Here is a 21,593-nt window from a genome sequence, read left to right as displayed (position 1 = left end):
TAATTCTAATAGGTCTGCCTTTATATTTTACTTGATCTTTTTCCCTTACTGTTTTAATATTCTATCTTTATTTAGTGCATTTGTTGTTCTGATTATAATGTGTCAGAAGGAATTTCTTTTCTTGTTCAGTCTATTTGGAGTTCTGTAGGCTTCTTGTATGCTCATGGGCCCCTCTTTTTTTAGGTTAGGTAAGTTTTCTTCTATAATTTTGTTGAAAATATTTACTGGCCCTTTAAGTTGAAAATCTTCATTCCCATGTATTCCTATTATCCCTAGGTTTGGTCTTCTCATTTTGTTCTGGATTTCCTGGATGTTTTGAGTTAGGGTCTTTTTGCATTTTGCATTTTCTTTGATTGTTGTGTCCATGTTCTCTATGTAATTTTCTGCATCTGAGATTCCCTTTTCTATCTCTTGTATTCTGTAGCTGATGCTCGCATCTATGGTTCCTGATTTCTTTCTTGGGATTCCTATCTCCAGAGTTGTCTCCCTTTGGGTTTTTCTTATTGTTTCTACATCCATTTTTAGACCTTAAATGGTTTCGGTTAATTTCATCGCCTTTTTGGTTGTGTTTTCTTTTAATTCTTTAAGGAATTGTGTGTGTGTGTGTGTGTGTGTGTGTGTGTGTGTTTCTTCTTTAAGGACTTCTACCTGTTTAGCAGTGTTTTCCTGTAATTCTTTAAGGGATTTTTGTGCTTCCTCTTTATGGCCTTCTACCTGTTTAGCTGTGTTCTCCCGTATGTTTAATTGAGTTATTAATGTCATTCTTAAAACCCTCTACCATCATCATGAGATATGATTTTAATTCTGAATCTTGCTTTTCAGGTATGTTGGGGTGTCCAGGACTCACTGTGATGGGAGTGCTAGGTTCTGATTATGATGAATGGTCTTGGTTTCTGTTAGTAAGATTCTTACTTTTGCCTTTTACCATCTGGTCATCTCTGGCATTAGTTTTTATAGCTGTCTCTGGCTGGAGCTTGTTCCTCTTGTGATTCTATTAGCCTCTGTTAGCACTCCTGGGAGTCCAACTCTCTTCTGAGTTTCAGTTGTCAGAGTACTCTTTGCAGGCAAGTTTGCAGAGGTCTGGAGCTCTGCTCTGCCTCCTGGCTGTAGATGAAGGCCCAAAAGTGATCCTGTCCCAGAAGCTATGTTGCTTCTGCTGGCTGTGTGCTCTCCTGTGCAGACTGGTCTCTTTGGGACCTGGGATACAAGATGGAGTTCTCTGTTCTGGAGGACAGAGCCATCCCTGGAGGCTGCCTCTCCTTTGGACGGGAAAGTGCGCAGAGGTCTGCGTCTCAGCTCTACTTTCTGGCTGAAGATCGTATGTGTCCTTATTACAAATTGGAATATTTTCTGGGTATATGCCCAGGAGAGGTATTCCGGTAGTAGTATGTCCAATTTTCTGAGGAACGGCCAGACTGATTTCCAGAGTGGTTGTACCAGCTTGCAATCCCACCAACAATGGAGGAGTGTTCCTCTTTCTGCACATCTTCACCATCATCTGCTGTCACCTGAGTTTTTGATCTTAGCTATCATGACTGGTGTGAGGTGGAATTTCAGGGTTGTTTTGGATTGCTATTCCTGGATGATTAAGGATATTCAACATTTTTTCAAGTGCTTCTCAGCCACTTGGTATTCCTCAGTTGAGAGTTCTTTGTTTAGCTCTGTAATCCATTTTTAATTAGGGTTATATGTTTATTTTTTTTTGGAATCCAACTTCTTGAGTTTTTTATACATATTGGATATTAGTCCCCTATCTGATTTAGGATTGGTAAAGATGTTTTCCCAATCTGTTGGGGGCCTTTTTGTTTTATTGACAGTGTCCTTTGCCTTACAGAAGTTTTCCACCTCACACCAGTCAGAATGGCTAAGATTAAAAACTCAGGTGACAGCAGATGCTGGCGAGGATGTGGAGAAAGAGGAACACTCCTCCATTGTTGGTGGGATTGCAAGCTGATCTTTGAGAGACCTGGGATAAAAGATGGCGATCTGGCCTGAGACCGGAGTCAGAGCCCTCTCTGGAGGCCTACTCTCCTCTGGTGGGAAGATTCACAGAGGTCTGGGGCTCAGCTCTGCTTCCTGGCTGAGGATAAAGGCTCGAAGGGACCCTGTCCAAGAAGCTCTGTTGCTTCTGTGCCTGCTTACTCTCCTATGAGGCCTGGTCTCAGAGACCTGGGGTACATGATCAGTGGGTTTCTTTCTAATGCATATAGTAAAAGTGTACTTTACAATGATTAAAATCATACTTCTATAACATAAATAAAAGAATAATAATATGTTAACAGTAACTTTGTTTTTAAGGAAAAGGCCATAAATCTTTATATTTTTTTAAAATGTAGAGTCCACTAAACGTTAGAAGAGGCTGTGTTCTGTGCTTTCCTTAGGTTCCTTGGCTTCATGTGATCTAATTGAAACACAGTTGCTGTTTGCCTCAAGCTTGTTAAATGTGCTGATGCATACATAGGGCATTTACTCAGCTGTAAGGAGAAATGAAATCATGACATTTTCAGGTAAAGAAATGGAACTAGAGAAAAATACTGAGTGAGGTAATAAAGGCCCAGAGTGACAAATGCTGCATATTTTCTTTCATTTCTAGTTTTGTCTTAGCTCTCACTTCTCTGGGGTAGTCCTATTGCATCCTCTCCCCCATTCCTTCATTTCTGCAGGAGATAGGGCACAGAATACAACCATGGAATCACCACAAATCCCAGAGCAAAATGCTAACACTAATGCTAATGTGGTTCTGGAAACATCTTCTACTACATGCTTTGGCTCCTTACCTAAACATGACATAATGAAAAGAGCGTGTGTAGGTGTGCACTGATGTGCTGAATGCACTTAAAAAGGGAAGATCTTATAGACGGGAGTCCTCAGCCACTACTTACTCCAAAATATCACCCAATTAATATGTGGCTGTTGAGCCTTTGGATTAAATAAATTATATATAATAGGTTATTAATGTGTAATACATTCATATTATATATGAAATAGTAATATTTCCTCTTAAGGTAGAAATATACACAAGTATTTGTTCCCCCTGTATTCCTGAAAATATCCTTTAAAAGCTCAGGTTGTGTTAGGCACAATTTTAGCTAACTTGTTTATTTGGCTCTTACGATAAGTTTCCTGAAAGGACATGGTTTTAAAACTAATATTTTCATAGAGAAATTTTGTGTTCATAACATGTTTTTTCGCATTTATAAGTTGGAGACAGGTATATAATATTACTCTAGAGAATCGTCTATCCAAATAACACCTTTATAAATTACTGAAAGATAGAACTCTTCAGCTAGAGAAAAATCAGTGTTGACTTCCATAATATTCTATATTAAAATGTTGGCTCTTGAGAGCTCTCTAACATGGATTCAGAGATGGGGTCTAAACGGGAATATTTTATAAGCTTTCACTAAAAAGCCATTTGGATTCCAAATTCCACAAGAATCTGAGTCTTTTTGGAAATCAGTTATTTCTGAACACATGCCTCCTGAAACTTTCCTATGAGAGTCTAAGTTTGACAAGGTGGTAATCTGATGCTAGCCTGTTCTGCCTTGATTTGCACTCATCTTCCAAAGTCACACCAGGACCCTCTAGAGATTTCTTGGGTATATGAGAATGCAAGGCCAGGATTCTTTAAACTCAGAAAATAATAGGCAGAGAAAGAAAAATTTATGTGCCTGATCACTATCTGGCAATATTATAGCAAATAATCTGCAGTAAGATAAGTAATGGTGACATCATCACATCAGTGTGGGTGAACAGGCTTTCCCACTATGTTGATTCTCATCTTCCTCAGTGATATCATGAAGCTGTTGGGAGGAATAAGATAGATAAAGGAAGGAAAGTTTAATAACAATGTATAACAAGATTAGCCATAGCAACCATTGTAGGAGCCATCATGGTTGCTAGATTATGCTGGAAATATAATTAAAATGTTTTCCCAGGATGCAAACATACACAATTAAAATTTATAATGTATATTGAGTTACTTTTAAGAGGGTTGTTTTTTGAAGTTCAAGTTATCATTAATATTCTTTCAAAAATTTGAGATTTATTCATATTTCTTATTTTTTAAACATATGTATGTATAGATGTTTTACCTGCATGTATGTTTGCTCCACATATGATGCTCATAGCTGACAGAAGAGGGTGCCAGATCCCCAGGAAATAGAGATACTGACCATGGTTAGTTGGCATGTGGATGCTGGGAATTGAATCTGGATCCTGCAAGAGCAGTCAGTACTCCTCTAACTACTGCTATTCTTAAAGATGTATGTAAACATTCACTCAGATTTGCCACTAGTTTCTATGTTACCCTGCAAATCTGAGTTTATGAAATATGTATGTCTTGAGATATTTTGAATAAGCACTATATATTTCAAAATCAATATAAAATACATCACTTCAAAATGTTGTCTTTCTTCTCACCTCTATTTATCCTGTTTTTCCTTTTCATCCTAGGCAACTGCTTTAATTAGTTTTTGAAAAACATTTGCAGTATTTAGTAATTTATTTCAATTTAGAAAATTAAATAGTTTTTCTTTCTGGTTTATATAATTTAATATTGTTCTGTAAAGTATTTTCTATCTAGCTTTCCCCTATTTTCCTTAGCAATTTATCTTGAGCTTCTTTCCATATTATTATACAGAAAATATTCCTTGTTTTCCAGGTAAATCATTATGTAGATTGGCCCTGGGCTTCAGGAAGTTTAACTGCTTTTTGTTTGTTTGTTGCTTCATTTGATCACCTGATATTTTAGACATTTGGAAAATCTCTGCTAAAACAGGTTGCGGAGAAAAAAAATTATAAATTACTTATTTGTAATTGTAATCATCTTTAGACCTACCAAAGCATTCCATTTTGGATTATAAAAATACTTGTTTGTAAGATTTGCCTGCCGTTAGTTGTCATTTCCATCTGTAGAATCAATGGCATTATCCACTAAAATATAGTACTGATGAAGACAGAGAAATGGAGAACTGCTTAGAATGTGTTGAGCACTATTAATTATAGGATATCTAAATTTGCTTCAAGCTTTTCATTAGGAGAAGGAGAACCCAGCTGCATATAGTTTCTTTACCTTTAATATCCGATTTGCTCTGAATACTGGATTAACTCCAAAGAAGATGTAGAGAACTTCGAATGGCAGTAGAGATGCCACATCCATCTGTTGAAAGAACATATTCACATTTATAAAATTTATAAATTTTATAAAATTTAAAAATTTATGAAAGAACATATTCACATTTATGTGGAGTTTGCCTGCCTCTCTATGCTTGGATTTGTACCGGTATATACCAATATATGTACAAGCTACTTTTCTGTTGCTGTGATAAAATCTCCTGCAAGGTAACCTAAGGATGAAAGAATTTTAGCTTATGGCTCTAGGGGGATACAGTTTAGCACATGGTCTAGGCAGGGAAGGCATGGGGACAGAAACATAAAGATGGCTGTCACACTCCATTCCAACTCAGAATGTCTAGAGTGAATAGGAAGGAAATAGTGGCCTGAGGGCTATAAAGTCTCAAATTGGCTCCTAGTGAGATAATTTCTTTAGCAAGGTTTCACATTTTAAAGGCCCTACAACCTTCTCATACTATCTAGGGACCAAGTGTAAGTCTGCAGGAGATATTTCACATTCAACTACAAGAGTATGTGAAAGTTGTCGAGCTATAATTAATTATTTACTATTTAAACCAAGATTGCTTTCATGTACATTATGCCATGTAAAGATTAATATCATGAAAACAGGGGTACTAGTTTACAAACTAGTATCAAACTAGTAAACTCGTCTATGGCCACACATTTCTCTTTCACTTTCATATGTCTGAGCTCTCCTTGCTCATTACCTTTGTTCAGATTTTTCATGTCTCATATAGTTCAGTGATGGCGCAAATGCGAATGTTAAAACATATTTTGACAGCCTGGAAACATGAGGTCCTGGAATACAAATCGAATCTAGTTTTGATTTTGTTTGCTATTCTTGTAAATTCATCGCAACGACATTGCTTTATGGTCCAGCAATTCCTTCAGTGCTCAGCATGGATTATATAGTTCTGGTTCATCTTGGTTTCCTGGGGAATTCTACCACTGTCTCCTTTGGGTTGTTTTGCTACCAACTACCTGCTATGATAGTTTCTATTAGAGACTCTTAATTAAATCTATTCATGTCTTCACAGGCTAAAAGAGAGAAAGAAATAAACTCTGTTTTAAAATAGATCAATAACTCAGATAAAAAAAAGTACTGGAAAACACCATGATGTGGCTAAAATATTCATTTTAAAACTTTTCATGCATTTACATTTTTCTCATACCTTCGTAATTAATGGCACTCCTTAGGAATCTACATAATTTTGTCTACTTTTGTATATTTTGTGTATATATATATATATTTGCCTCTCTCTCTCTCTCTCTCTCTCTCTCTCTCTCTCTCTCTCTCTCTCTCTCTCGTGTGTGAGTGTGTGTGTGTGTGTAGAAGATGGCATTCCATACCCTGAAGCTACAGTTATAGGAGGTTGTGAGCTGCTTGACATGGGTCCTTGAGACTGAATTTGGGTCCCCTGCAAGAGAAGCAAGTGTTCCTAACCTCTGATCTGTCTCTCTAATCCCTTATAGACTTCCTTGACTGCAATAAGAAGTTACATTTTAAAAATAAAATAATTGTTTTCATTAAATTTACACAGCCTATTGAGCACTACATTGAAAAATCTAAACTATCTTGAGATAATAAAGAGCAGTTAAGAACATGTAGGGAGTTGGTTCTGATGCTTTGATTAGGAATCTATTTAGAACTGTCTGGTCATTGAACTAAAAAGCATATTAAAAATATGTTAATCTGTGTATTTCATCTGTGGATCTGAGATAGCTCCTGGGCAGGTGCATGCTTGTGTGTGTGCACCCGGCCGGGAACACAAAGTGGAATAGACAAAACTACATGTTATAGGAACATGTTGTAAGACCACATAAATGCCATAGAAAGTTTTGAGAAGTGAGTAACAATTTCAAAGCCAACAACTATTGACTAGAACTATCATTTACTTATTTAACCAGATTAGTTGTCATACGCAAATGACTCTCAAAATGTGTTGGCTTAGAAATTACACATATCATCTTCCCTTTACCCTGTACATATTTGTAACCTCCCCCAGCCTGAAACCTGCTTGTTCAGGGGTGGAGCTTGCCGTTCAATCGTTCTGCCACACCCACTACTGGAGTTTGCCGCTTTGCTGTTTCGAAGCCATCACGTGGTCACCCTGCTACTGGACCCCAAGATTATTTGGCGGGAATCGGGCCCCCTTCCCCTGCTTCATAACTGTGTGCAGAACAGTAAAATTGAGCTTTGATCAGGATGACTGTCTTAGCTGCATCTTTATCTCATGCCAGCTAGCCCTTCTTCTCTTCCAGGTTTCTAAGATGCCTTTCCATCCTAGAACCCAAACATGTGTTCGGCTGGCCAGACACGACACATATTGATCCCCATTATAAGTTGAGACATGTATAGGACATTAATTAAAATAATGTCTTAAACAAGGAGGCAGCGACACCATTTTTGACTTTTCTTGTGCTACCCTAGAATCCACGGTTTTTACCTCAAATGCCAATGATTTTTTAATTTGGATTCTCTCTGTTCAACTCACCACTTGATTTTTCTATGTAATCCTCAATCATTTCTAATTTTAACTTCCCTGGGTGGATTTGTGTAGACGCAGATAATTCCTCGCTGAATTGTAGGAAATTGAATTAAGTATGGATTAACTTTAAATTCTGTAACTAGGACTTTGTAAAACATTTTAGTATAGAAACAGTAAGATTCTTTCTACTTATAAGGATTAATCTAATGATATAATAATAATCAAGGACAAAAATAGCTATCATGTCAGGCTTGTGAGATGGCCTAGTAGGTAAAGGTACTTGTCACAAAGTCTGAGGATCAGATTTTGATACGTGGATCCATAGGATGGAGGAAGAGTTCTGAGTCCTCTAGGTTGTCCTCTGACCTCCACACATGTGTCTTGGTGTGTGTGTTTGTGCATGCATTCCCTAAACAAAAAGAAATAAATGTAATAAAAATTAACTCTACTGCAATGCTTTAAGACAGGCAGGCTGTGCTAAGGGAATTCAAAAGGAGTGACCATAAATAAATAAATGTACAGTTTCATGTTTATAAGCACAAATGGGTTTTACATATCTCCAAATTCCATAAAAATATTCAGAGTTCTGTGGATTTTACAAAGAATACTCTTTATGACTGTACAATTTATGAAAACATTATATACCTGTTATAAATGTCAAAGTGGAAAAAAGTTAGTTGGAAATAAAAAAGATTGAATGGGATTTGGGCCCTATAGTTTGATGTGTGTGTGTGTGTATGTGTGTGTATGACACACACACAAAGAGAGAGAGAGAGAGAGAGAGAGAGGTGCTACTAATATTTGAGTGTGCTGGCAGTACATACTTTGGGGAACTAAGTTACTGTTCATGGCAGGGGAGGCAGGAGTCATGAAATGGTAACCTTAAGTGATCTTATATCTGCCTAATTTTCAATTTGAAGGCAAATTAAGAGAAAAGCATATGAGATAAGAGCATGTTTTATTTTAGAAAAGAAAGATGCTCTGTTGTCTAAATAACTGCTTCTTCCAGTCTGTTTACTTTTCTTATATGAATTACAGGAAGGAACAGAAATAATTTTTCAAACTTTACACCGCCACAGCACAAGAATTGGAAACTAGAGTTCTGTTGACAATAAACACTACATCCCACTTTCCCTAATTGCAATTTAACTTAGAATTTCCTGACTTTGGCTTTTACATATTTAACACCAAATTTGCAGATCTAAGGGAATGGATGTAGTATGAAGTATGGAGAATAGAGTATCAAGAATACTTGCTGCTTCCTAATAAAACACCATCAGGTCTGTGTGATGCTTGTTACAAGAAGACAACATACTTATAGCAAGGAGTCTTAAAGTGAAGATGGTTTTGCTTAAACCCTTCTGGACATATTTGTGAGTCACCTACCCGAAACTTTGTAGAACTCCTGTAGTTCCTCTTCAGCTCATTTGAATCTACCTGGAATACATTTGTATTTTGATTAGGTTCAGAAATTTTATTTATTACTTTTTACTTTTTTTAATAATTATTTCTCTCTACGAGTTTTCTTCAACCTCAGCCTATTGTGAAGCTCCAGCATTTTGCATTTTAAAACCACACAGATGCCCATGGTGCTTTTATCCTTTTCATTAATTTCACTTATTTATTTACTTCTAACTAAAAAGTATTATGTAGTATATTTTGACCATTTCCTTTCCCCCCATTACTTCTAGATCCCTGTCTCCACATACACCTAATTTTATGTTCTTCTCACCCCAAAAATCAAGAAACAAAAACCAAAACATGAAAATACAAATAGACATACAAAATAGGCATACAAATATACAAATAAACAAATAAAAATCAAATCACAAAAAAACCAAACCAAATCAAGAGTGAACACACACACACACACACACACACAAACATGGAAGCTGTTTTGTTTCCCTTTTATTGTTGTCCTCTTATTTAACATAGGAGTTGCAGGAGAGTCAGCCATACTCCTTTAACCTACCTCCTCTCCTCATAGTCGTCCCTAATCTATAAGAGTTTGGTGATAATTTGTCTTCCTACTTGTTTCATACTGACAAAATTAACAGTGCAAAGTCCCCACAGGAGCCCTTTTACACTTAACATTTGTGTTATAGAACTCAAGGTATTTTGATATGATACATGTAATTCTTGGGTCTTTTAAAAAATGTTATCATTGTGTATATGGTTATATGATGTGTTTGTGTGTATTTATCTGTATGCATCTCTGTGTATGTGTGTAGATCATAAGACAAGGTTGTGAGGTTAGTTCTCCTTTACCATCTTACCTGGGATTGAGGGTCAAATGCCATCTTGCCTTCCCATTGGGTATTTTATTTAAAACCACTCTACCTGGCTAAACTGTAATCTTGAGGACAGGACTGATTTTGACAATTGTGTAAACCAGTGTCTGGAACGTTCTAAGAACTTAGTAAATATTGAATAGATGGAGAGATAGAGGCACCAAGAGAAGGCTAAGATTTTTCTAATGTTTGGCATTTTCTGGACTCCTTTCTTTTCACGATTTTGTTTTGCAAGGGAGCAAAAATGCCCCTTTTGGCCGACCTGCTTGAGTTGCTTAAGGTCCAGCATTTGGGTGCCCCTTTTGAACCCATAAGATGGCCATTAAAAATGCAGCATACCTCAAAATTTTGTTATGTTCTCTTATTATATTTACTCCTTGAAAAGTCTCATCCATGTTTGTAGTTTCAAAGACCATCACACCAAATCTCTACCTCCTCCCCTAACATCGCATACAGGAGGTGTACTCAGTAAAGCCAAACTTTGGATCATTCTCCAATCTTCTCAAGTCTGTTCTGTCTCTCTCTTGGCAGTGGTTTCCCTGACTTCTTAAGTGCTGTTTCTCCTTAGTCATTGCACAATGCCGGACAATGATCTCCCCAAATTAGAGCACTTAATCTCTATTTATGTCAAATTTTATGACACTGCATGATTTTCAGAAAAAAAAAGAAAAACCCTCAAATTCCTTTTTATAGTATACCAGGCTCTGCTTTCTCTCTCTCCCTCTCTTATCCTTCTCTCTCTCACAGTTCTTCAAATGAGTCAGCTTCCCTCTTGAACATCTGTCCTGAATTTGTTCTTGGAGCCCAGATCACGTTTCCTGTATTGCAAAGTTGGAAGGGTATGGCTATTACCAACTATCCATCAGGATGGCCTGTGTTAATACAATATAGAGGTCCACTGTATTTCTTCGGTTTGTTTCTTCTTCATGCTGAGCTTTGTAAAACATTGAACACACATCTTTGACCTTTTTTTTTTTCTCAGTTCCTGACAGTGTCTAACCTCAGTAGGTGCTCAGTTGGTACATCTATGTGTGATTATGCACTATGGAGGTAGAAAGACTCTTTAACAGTGAGACCTAAAATGATTAATTCTAGCATTTTAGTAATTTTAGTGTGTGTGCACACACATATTTCAGTAATAGGTAGGAAGTAATTTCCTATAAACTGTTAATTGATGTAACTATTAGAACGTGGGCACTCAGAAGCAGCGTCATTGTCTACCAATATTTATCCTTTAACCATCCATGCTTTTTAATATGGAAGATTTTTGTCCCCAAGTAATGTTAAAGATCAATTATTTGGGGCTTTTTAGATGGCCCATTTGGTAAAATGCCTGCCACACAAGCATGAAAACCCGAGTTGGTGGTCACAGTAGCATGTGTCTACAGACTAAGTGTCATGTGTGGATGTGGGTAGCGATGGGCAAATCTCTAACACTCAGTGGCTAGCCAGTGTGGCCAAATCTATGGTCTTCCTGTTTAGTGAGAGACTCTGTTTTATAAAATAAAGGTGAAAAGCAACTGCAGAAAGACACCTGACATTAACCTCTGGCCTCGATGTACATATATAGATATACACACAGAGACACAAACACAGACTCACAGACAGACAGACAGACAGACAGACACACACACAGAAATACACAAAGATACCCACTATAGACACACACATGCACACACATACAGACACACACAGATACACACATGCAGATGCACACATGATTACACATAAACACGAACACACATATACATCACACATGTACCACATCATTCCCCCCAATTTTCCAGTCAACTCAGTTCCTAGTCCCTCTCCCCCTACTTTGGTTATACCTTTTACCCACATACACACAGTAAATTCCATAGAAATACATTGAGATATGTGCAAGATATGATTTGTACTATGAAGAACAAAGGATTATTGATTCACAGGTAGACACAGACAGGTTTCATTGGTAGTCTTATAAATTTTGTGCCAAGAAAGTCAGTAAAATCAGTCAGTTCTGTCAAAGCCCTAATACGGACACATGGACATGATTCACGGGGCAAGCTGCTAAACTGAAATACTGCGTTCTCCCAAAAACCGGGGAGTTTTTTTTTTTTTCACATTTATACCTTTCCTTTCAGAGTCTATAATTCCATGATTGAATAAATGTAAACATCGCTAAAAATGCTTGATTAAAGGGAAGTGGCATTTAGCCATTTTAAAATCCCTGTTCTTTTGAGTGCTAAGTAAATTTGGCACCATTAGCCTTATGAGGATCAGTCTGTTTACTAGTGACAATTAGGCACTTACTTTTTAAAATGTCACCCTATTTAATTCCTTCTCTCTTTCAAGCCTGCTTACTATGCAGAAGGCATTTCTTCAGGGGAAGCTTACCTTAGGAATGGTATGCTAATTACATCTAAATTCTGTCCTAACAGATAGTCTTAGAGGCTGCTTTACTCAGATGCTAGTATTCTTAGTCATAATTTACCTCGTGTGATCAACAATTCTGCAATTTTATATAGAACCAAAAAGAGCACATAAAAAAGAATATTACATGCAGTGCAAGAATTACTCAAAGAAAGATGTCTTTAATATCCTTGAATTCCAAGGATAGATAGGAAATGAGATAGAACACTGGTCCCATCTTTTAGGAACTCACTGTCAGGTGAGAAAGATAGCTAAAGACACAGAGAAGGAATAATGGTAAATATGTGGATGCTTATTTATTGAATAAAGGCAGCTAAGGAGACAGGAAGGGAATAGTAACTATGTTCATGTCTATTCACTGAATTTACCTGGTAGTTAACTCCTACCGGTCATACCTTGGGGTATGTGTACATATCATCTTATTCAACCTTTATTATAGGCTTATAAATTAGGAACTAATTTTAATTTAGTAGAAGTAGAAGAGAGATAATTTAGTTTAGTAAATTTTAGTAGTAAAATTTGACCCCTGGTCTGTTTGTTTCTTTTTTTGTTTGTTTTTTGTTTTGTTTTAGTTTTGTTTTGTTTTTGAGACAGGGTTTCTCTGTATAGCCCTGGCTGTCCTGCATCTCACTTTGTAGACAAAGCTGGCCTCGAACTCAGAAATCCACCTGCCTTTGCCTCCCAAGGGCTGGGATTAAAGGCGTGCACCACCACCGCTCAGCCTATTTGTTTCTAGGTATTATAGTTAGCTTATGTTTTATTTATTAAAGTTAAATAAATTAGATTTTATCAAAATATCTTGAGTATAAAGAAATTTCAGGTCGCTTTTATAAACTGTAATGGTGAAGGTTGAGTGTGCCAAGCTGTTTCCTGGACCTAACCGATGTGGTTTTTATTTGGCACTAGGCATTTCCACAGATCCTTTGTGTGAATTTTGTCAATCAAAAGTTGTAACTATGTCTCATATTCAACATCCAGAGCTAGGCGTGTGAGTTTGCTAAGCAATTAAGGGCACACTCACTAAAACTAGACAATTCCCAGAGTCCACATGACAGAAGGGTAGAGCTAACTCCTGCAAGTTGTCCTTTTACCTTCCCACATACACCAAGGCACCCATGTGCATGTATCTGCACACAGTCATAGGTACACACAAGAAATACTCATGTAAATAACAGAAAACCCACTGTCAACTTGGTTTTGGCTGTATATAAGAGAATTTTCACAATGAGGTATCTGTGTTGGTGTTTTGTTCTCTATACAGCATCATTTTCAGAAGATGTTGTTAATAATTATAGAACACATGTAAACTTCCTGGTTCCTTTCATTGTGGCTGTTTGCATTTCACCATTTTTCCTAAAAGACTTACAGAGTTAATATTTCCATGTTCCAGCTCTGGTGTTACATGTATTAACTAAATACAATATGTTTTTAGGTTAGAAGGCAGGTATGGTTTTAGGTTAGAAGGCAGGTAGCATATGTAGACATTTAAATATTTGTTCAATAGATGAAAGAACACTTCTGTGGTATAACATAATGTAAGAGTGTGTAGTTGAGTGTACTAAGACCTTCAGGTTGGAACTCAGTGTACATAGACTTTGTACCAAATGTAATCAACTTTCAAAGGCTCAAACTACCCACTCTAAATTAAAGGAACCATTAAACTTCTTTTGAACAAACAAAGCAATTAGTTCCTGCTCTGAGTTTGTAGCTCATGGTAATGCATTTTAAATAGAGCCCATCTAGTGTGTTTTTATTGATTACTTTTCATGGTTTTAACACTCTATTGTGTGCAAACATCTCTTAGGAAATTGAAAATAAAAGTCTCCTTTTAGTAATTTTGTCATTTTCCATTTGTCAAACATTGATTTTGTGCATCTAATGGAGGCTGAAATTAGTGGACACACACACACACACACACACACACACATATGCATGCTGTATTTCTCTCATTTTACACCACCACCATCATCATCCATCAAGCTGCTGTGAGCTCTGGGCTTGGGGAATGAGTGAACTCATGTTCTGAAATCTCACTTAATAATATTTATAATATTATAAATAGATATTTGCTACAGCTTTGGCTATTATTGCCTTTAGAATTTCTTTCAATTAAAAACTTCAATATAGGGCACATGTCTCAGAAAACAAAAATTTTAAAATAAGAATTAATAAAATTACTCCTTTCATAGTTTTGAAAACTTAAGAGTTTCTGAAGACTCAGGAGAAAATATTCAGGATTAAAGAAGCCTGGTCTTTTATTCAGTAATACATATGATTCTGTATTGCTCAGCATTATTGCAATTAACCCTTCATACTCCAATCTTAGAAGGCACATTTTATGAAATCCTCATAGGATTTTGTGACAAGGGAGTCACAGGCATCATCTGGGGGGAGCCCTTCTTTCTGGCTAATACAGAAGGCTCTGAAAAGCAGATGGACTATGAAATTCCAACATGGGAAATAAATCTAGAAGAATATACTTTCTCAAAGGTAAGAATTTTGGCTTTTGAAGTAGGCTGCTGCATTTGATCCTGAGAAACGGAAAGTGATGGATTTGGGAAGTCAAAAATAAAAAGAAGTAGATTAGAAGATACTCATTACAAAGCAAGACAATCGTGGACTTTTAATTTGCTCATGGAGAGGTATGTGTTTTCTTCCCTGTGGCTGGACCCCTGAAGGAGAGCCCAAAGCCTCTCAGTGGTTTCCATGACTTTCTACTAGTGAAGCTTAGAACAGTACTCCAAAGCACTGCAATATAGCATAGTAGTGGCATGACGTTGAACACTAGAAATATGGATAAAGTGTGGTTGGGAATTTTGCATTTTCACATTATTTAATTGTAAAATTTGAATATACATATGCTCAGCAGCCACCTGTATGGGTAGTACAGTGAAATTACAGTTATTAAAAGGGTGAGGACAGACTGTATACTGTCTACTAGCCATTCTATAAACATCATATATGTTTTACTTGTCATCCTTAACTCATCTCTTCTTCTGTTCTCATTCCCTCCTCGTCTTACTTATTAACCTTAGTTTTCTGCAGCGTTAATAACCCTAAACTCTGTGCATCCCTATACTACTTCAACTCTCCATTGTATCTACTTTTCTTTTTCCCCTCCAATGTAGCACTAATATTTATCCTTCCCACATTTATCTCCCCTCTCTAGTCTGATTTTAGTATATTCTACACTACATTTTCCCCACTATCTCCTAATAGTTATTGAAGATAAGAGATGATGTTTTAAGCCGCAATGGGACCATCTAGCATGTGTGGTTTCTGCAATAAATATTCTGCAGTAAACACTCTGTTTTATGGCATTCTACCAGGTTCCCGGAGTAAATGGGTCAAATTTAGCTATTGGACTACATTCTTAGTCCAGAGGAGATGAACAGTGAACATTGAAACCCTTTAATTGAAAGAAAACAGATAATAACAACTCAACCATCAAAATAACCCCAGATTCACATATTCTAATCTAGTAGTGTATTATAAACAAGGCAATAAAAGCTCTATAAAAATAAGTCCTTAGAAGAGGATTCCAATTAAACGGAGTTAGGCAAAATTTCATACAAGATTAAAAAAAAAGGATAATCATAAGAATGTTTAAATTAAATCAAAGATAAAATAAACTCACAAATTAATTCAAAGAGAATACAAAGAACCAGCTGAACAAAGGATATCAATAGAGGATATGAAAGAAGAATCCAATGAAGAGAATTCTGAAAAAGTGTTTTAGAAAGCTCATTTAGTCATACAGAAATCCAGCAGAATCATTTACCAAAAGAGTGGATCCAATGGAAGACAGAGTATCAGAGAGATGACAAGATAGATGAATTAGAATAGTGAGACACTGACAACATTCTACCCACAGAAAGACAAACATTAAATGAAACAATCTTTCAAACTTAGATTTTTTTTTGTAGTCCAATTAGACATTGTTCATTTGCCAATTTCTTTTCCCAAACTCTACTTACAATAATTTCTCCTCCTCTTACAAATTGGAGTCTTGGCTGGATCAATAGTATATCACCAAGGTAGATGATATCACATATGATGTCAGTAATAATCCAGTAGTTCCTGTTATCTGGTGTTTGGCATGGAAAGACGAGGCGCACAGGTAGCAGCCAACAGTTCCAGTTATACGCAATGGTGACAAGCAGGAGCCACAAGAGATAGACCCGATCTAGCAGAACAAATTGATGTCATGCCAAAGGCATTATAGCATTATATAAGCACTCTAAGAAGTTTCTTAGGCTGATCAAATGGAGGTACCATGTTTGTCTGTATGTGTGATGTGTTCATGTCTGCACTGGTGTGGAGAGAATAGAGGCTGACATGTGTGTCTAACTGCCAGTTCCCACCATATTTTTTGAGACATGGTCTCTTAGCTCATCCACTTGCTAGAATGACTAGCTATCAAGCTTTGGGAATCTAGTTGTCTTCTTCGATTCACTTGCTAGGATTAAATATGCACTATCAAGACCAGCTTTTACATGGGTGCTGGGAATACAGACTCAGGTTCTCATGCTACATGGTAGGTCAGCACTCTATAGACCGAAACATCTCCCTGACCCTGATACTTTGGAGATAAGCACTTTAGTAAGAACTTCTATTAAATATTTAACACGGTTCTGTCTTCAGTAGAAGCTTCAAAAAGAAGCAGAATGCCAGCATCACTTTTTCCAAATATGAACAGTGCTTTTTCCGTCTTTTGACTAGATTGACTCTATTCCAGGGTGTAACTCCACCGTTTGGAGTCACTATAATGGAATACTGGAAAATTTAGATGTGCCATTGGCAAGGACTTCCTGAAACAATGGATGTTGGGTCCTAGTAATTAAGGTCTGCCCATGGTAAGTGGGAGAAAGGCCTTACCCTGCTAGAAGAAAATTGGCTCTGAAAGAAGAGAGAACCAGTTTTTTGAGGCAACCAGAGTCTCTTCACATGTTGCTTTTATGAGAGAATTTGTTAGATTAGAGTAATTAGCCATGGAAGAAATATATATATATGTATACACACACACACGCACACACACACACAAACACGCATTAATACGTGTGTGTGTGTGTCTATGTGTGTGTGTGTATGTTCATATTGACAAGTTCCTTGAGACTTTATTTTTAAAGATTATTTAGGCCAGAAAAAGTCCTAGCCTGTGTTTTAAAACAGTCAGGAGTATTTTTATCTGCCTTCAACAGAGAAAGGAAAACAATCCTTTTCAGATCACACATTTTAAATTATGCTTTGAAGATAGAACACACTGTGGGAAAACTGAAGTTGTCTCCATCTGTCTGGGTCAAAGGGGCTCTGGTGACTGCTGGCCGTCCCTGTAGGATCCCCTCCGACGGTACCTGTGTAGGAGTCTATGCTTCTGGGAAGTCTCATTCTTCCTAGGTACTCTTTTACTGGGACTCTCTGGGGTTTGAAAGAAAACGTGTCTTGGTGTTCTTTTAGCTTCGAATTGTTCTCTTGTTTTGCTGATATATCTGTAGACATTGCTTTATGGGGAAAAAAAGAAGAAATGTGTTTATTTAGTTAAAATAAATTAGCTTGATAAAGAAAACATTTGGCTTTGATGAAATTAGGGTATTTGAAAATCTTCTTCTTTCCATGTAGACAACCAAAGCAAAATCCTCATGGTTAAACTAATAACCTTTATTTTTCTATATGTATTATAAGACATCATGTACTTCCTAAATCTACGCAAATATGAAGTAGAACCGTGGTATATATAAAAACACTGAATAAAATTATTTCACACTTATCTTTCCAGTTATGGGTAAACAAAGTTCAAAATATTATTTTTCAATATATATTTATCAAACTATGATTTATTTCAACATTATCTTTTCAAACATTAACTACTGTACAATGTCTGTATAATGTACAATATACTTTAAATATACATCTTCCATCCAGTCTACGCCATTTCATAATAATTACACTTGAAGATGTTTATCTCTTCTTATACAGTCATTTCTCTTCTTTCTTTATGATTCATACTAATCAAGTATCAATCATAATATATAGTATTTTTGATCTTTTGTTATTATTTTATCATACATATATTTCTGTTATTAAGAATATTAATAATTGTCCCTCCTTTATGTGACTGTTTTTAAATCTCTTTTTCTCCATTAATTACTCTTGTATGTTCATGCTATGCATTTTGCATGAGTTTTGTTTAGCACTAACAATAGAACTCATAGCAGGTATTGATGATGGGCTCATTATGTTTTTCTTCATCTCAAATTTTTCTTGAGCATGCTCCATACAATACTGCTTTTTAAAAACGTGGGTTCTGCTAATTGAACTCAGATCCTTATTCTTGCAAAGCATGAACTTTAACTACTGAGACATCCTCCTAGCTTCTTCCTCTTCTTATTTTTCTGCTAGATCCAGCCCTGCAGGGTCACACTAATGTGCCCTCGCCTTAATTTCCTTGTTTGTCTCTTGCTATTCTCAGACGTCTGAATCTCTCCCAAAAGAAACTAATATGATGTATCTAAAATTATTGTCTCAGATCTGCTTTTCTGGGTTCTAAGCTGAATAATTGGCCAAACACATGTTCCTTTATAACTTCCTTCTTGCTAGTACTTTGAAGGGATAATGTCTTACCAGTCTGAGAGCTGGCTTCCGCTTCTGGGAAATTTTCTTCCTCTGTCAATGTTTTCTTGTAGAGAGCAGTCCTTTCACGCATTCTTTCCACTAGGTTGTGTAGGTGGGCATCAGTATATTCATTTATAATTGAGGTTTCAAGCACTTTGGTCTTAAAGCTAAATAAGGAAAAAATGGTGATAGGCCTCTGAGGAGGAGACACATAAAGTTTTTTCCTTTATGTATTCAAGATTATTAGTATCTCCTTTTTGCAACTGAATAAAACAACAAAAACACAAAACTAAAATGGAAATATTTCTGGCGTAAGATAGATTGCCATTGAACAATTAGATAGTAGACACTTGCTCCAGTGGCATATTGGTGGCTATTGGAAAAGTTACAGTTGTATAAACAGCAAATGGTCATTCGTGACAAAATGGGACCTTAGGACACCATTCTATAATTAATAATCCCTGTCACTACAAGCAAAGTTGGTATGATAGGCAGGATCTAAGATGACACTATGACTTCATAACCCCAGGGATGACAAATATGTGTGTTTTTCTGCAAGAGTTAGCAAATGCTAAATGGCATGATTTACATCAAGATGAGATGGTATATCAGGCTGATATAATCATGTTAAACCCCTGAAAACACAGTTTCTCTGGCTGACAACAGAATGCAGCAGAACAGAAAGTCAGGGATTTGAAGTGTAGGGAGGTTACTGGCTAGAAATTCCCTACCCCTTGGTGGTCTTCAAAGTTAAAGGTGGTCATTGATCATAATTTCAGGAGGTTGCCACCAGGCTGACAGTGACTTCTGAACTGATAATAAGAAAACAGGCTTTAGGATCTGAGTTTTGACAATATGAAAGTAGATTCTTCCCAAAGCTCCATGAATGTATGTATCTGTAAAAGCTCTAGATCCCTCCCTCCATCCCTCCCTCCCTTACCCATCTCCCTCCTTCCTTTTTCTTTGGTTTGTTTGTTTGTCTATTTATTTATCTATTCATTCATTCATTCATTCATTTAACTTATTGATTCTTTGTGAGTTTCCCATCATGCACCCCAACCCCACTCATCCCCCTGCCCCTTTATATCCACCCTCTGCCTTTTTGCAACCTCCCCTACAAAAGAAAAAAAGATTCATTGTAGAAGTTGTAGTTTGGCAGGGTGTGTCACACAGTACATAGTTTGTCCATACATTTTTACTGGCACACGTTCATTGCAATCAGTTGTTGGTCTGGTTCCAGGCCTCTGGCTTCTGCTACACTATCAATACTGGATTCTCACTGGGACGCCTCTCAGATATCCTGTTGTTGCCCTGTGCCATTGGAGATTCTGGGGCTTTCAATCTGCAAGATTCAGGGCCAGCTCTGTCACTGTCATGCCCTTTGAGGTAGCTCACCTTCACCTTTGCTACCAGGACTAGTTCTATTGTACTGCCCAGGCAAGGTGCAGTTCTTTTTTTGTTTTGTTTTGTTTTGTTTTGTTTTGTTTTGTTTTGTTTTGTTTTGTTTTGTTTTGTTTTGTTTTGTTTTGTTTTTCCGAGTTCTTGATATCCTAAGTGCTTCAGCCTGTGAGGGGCAGGAATATTTCTCCAGCTGTCATGACCCCCAGGGATAGCTTTTCGCAGTGCTTCAGGTGGAGATTGCATCTCCCAGTGCCCTTGCCACTTCAGAGCAGGCAAGTGGCAGGGCCAGCACTCATGCTCTCACTTCTTCAGGGCCTGCTGTCCCAGGATTCTTGGGCAAGGGTCAGGGCTAGCTCTGCTGCAGGGCCATGGACCCAGACTTGGCCCTTGGTAGCTATAAAGCCAGAATCTCATGGTGGTCTTAGGTGGTGTAGTCACCTCTTTTCATTATTCATACCTTCTTCTGCTTCTCATTCCTTTCCGTCTCTCTGCCACATACTTGCTCATTCTAGTGGTACCCTGTCCTCTGGGTGTTTAGGGCTATCTCAGGATTGCTATGCCCCTCACCGTGCCATGTGGCCCTGGGCTGGGGGTTATCTCAAGCTTCCTCCTTCAGTGTTATCTCTAACACAGGGTCTCTTTCTGTAGGACTGGGTGCCTTGGAATTCACTATGTTGTCCAAGTTAGCTTCAACTCAGAGATCTGTTAGCTTCTGCCTCCTGAGCCCTGGGATTAAAGGCATGTGCCATGATGCCCATCTTATTTTCCTTCCTTCCTTATGATTACAATTCATGATCACCCCTCCAGAGGTTAAAGTTTGTGCGTACTTTCTCAAGTGGCTTGAACCAAGAGAAAAAGAGTTACCACTAGAACTAAAAGGTGAGTATAACCTTCAAGGCTTCCTGATAGTGACCTGATTCTTCCAGCTATGTTCCATATCCTAAAAATGTTCTACAACTTCCTCAAACAGTGCCACCAGTTGGAGACCAGGTTTTCACATAAGAACCTATGGAGAGGGGGGCTGTCTTAGTTAGGGTTTCTATTGCTGTGAAGAGACACCATGAAAATATTTTGAGTCTGGCTAATGGGTTCAGAGGTTTAGTCCATTATTATCATGGTGGGAAACATGGAGGTGTTCATGGTGCTGGAGAAGGAACCAGGATTTCTATATCTGGATTAGCAGAGAAAAGGGTGGGGGGAGAGAGAGAGAGAGAGAGAGAGAGAGAGAGAGAGAGAGAGAGAGAGAGAGAGA

General features: G+C 37.3%; 1 protein-coding gene across 1 annotated transcript in view; it reads right to left on the bottom strand.

The window, feature by feature from the left end:
• The window catches only part of Cngb3 (cyclic nucleotide gated channel beta 3), a 197,621-nt gene that overhangs the window by 99,299 nt on the left and 76,729 nt on the right, over positions 1 to 21,593 (bottom strand). The window contains exons 5-9 of the mRNA XM_021159706.1: positions 18,950 to 19,107; positions 17,683 to 17,829; positions 16,306 to 16,514; positions 9,012 to 9,062; positions 5,075 to 5,161 (exon numbers count right to left, since the gene is read on the bottom strand). Of these exons, the coding sequence (XP_021015365.1) occupies positions 5,075 to 5,161; positions 9,012 to 9,062; positions 16,306 to 16,514; positions 17,683 to 17,829; positions 18,950 to 19,107 (652 nt within the window). The remainder of the gene's footprint in view (positions 1 to 5,074; positions 5,162 to 9,011; positions 9,063 to 16,305; positions 16,515 to 17,682; positions 17,830 to 18,949; positions 19,108 to 21,593) is intronic.

This window comes from Mus caroli, chromosome 4 (genome assembly GCF_900094665.2).
Source record: "Mus caroli chromosome 4, CAROLI_EIJ_v1.1, whole genome shotgun sequence".
Classification (NCBI taxonomy): domain Eukaryota; kingdom Metazoa; phylum Chordata; class Mammalia; order Rodentia; family Muridae; genus Mus; species Mus caroli.
This window is presented reverse-complemented; position numbering and strand designations above follow the sequence as displayed.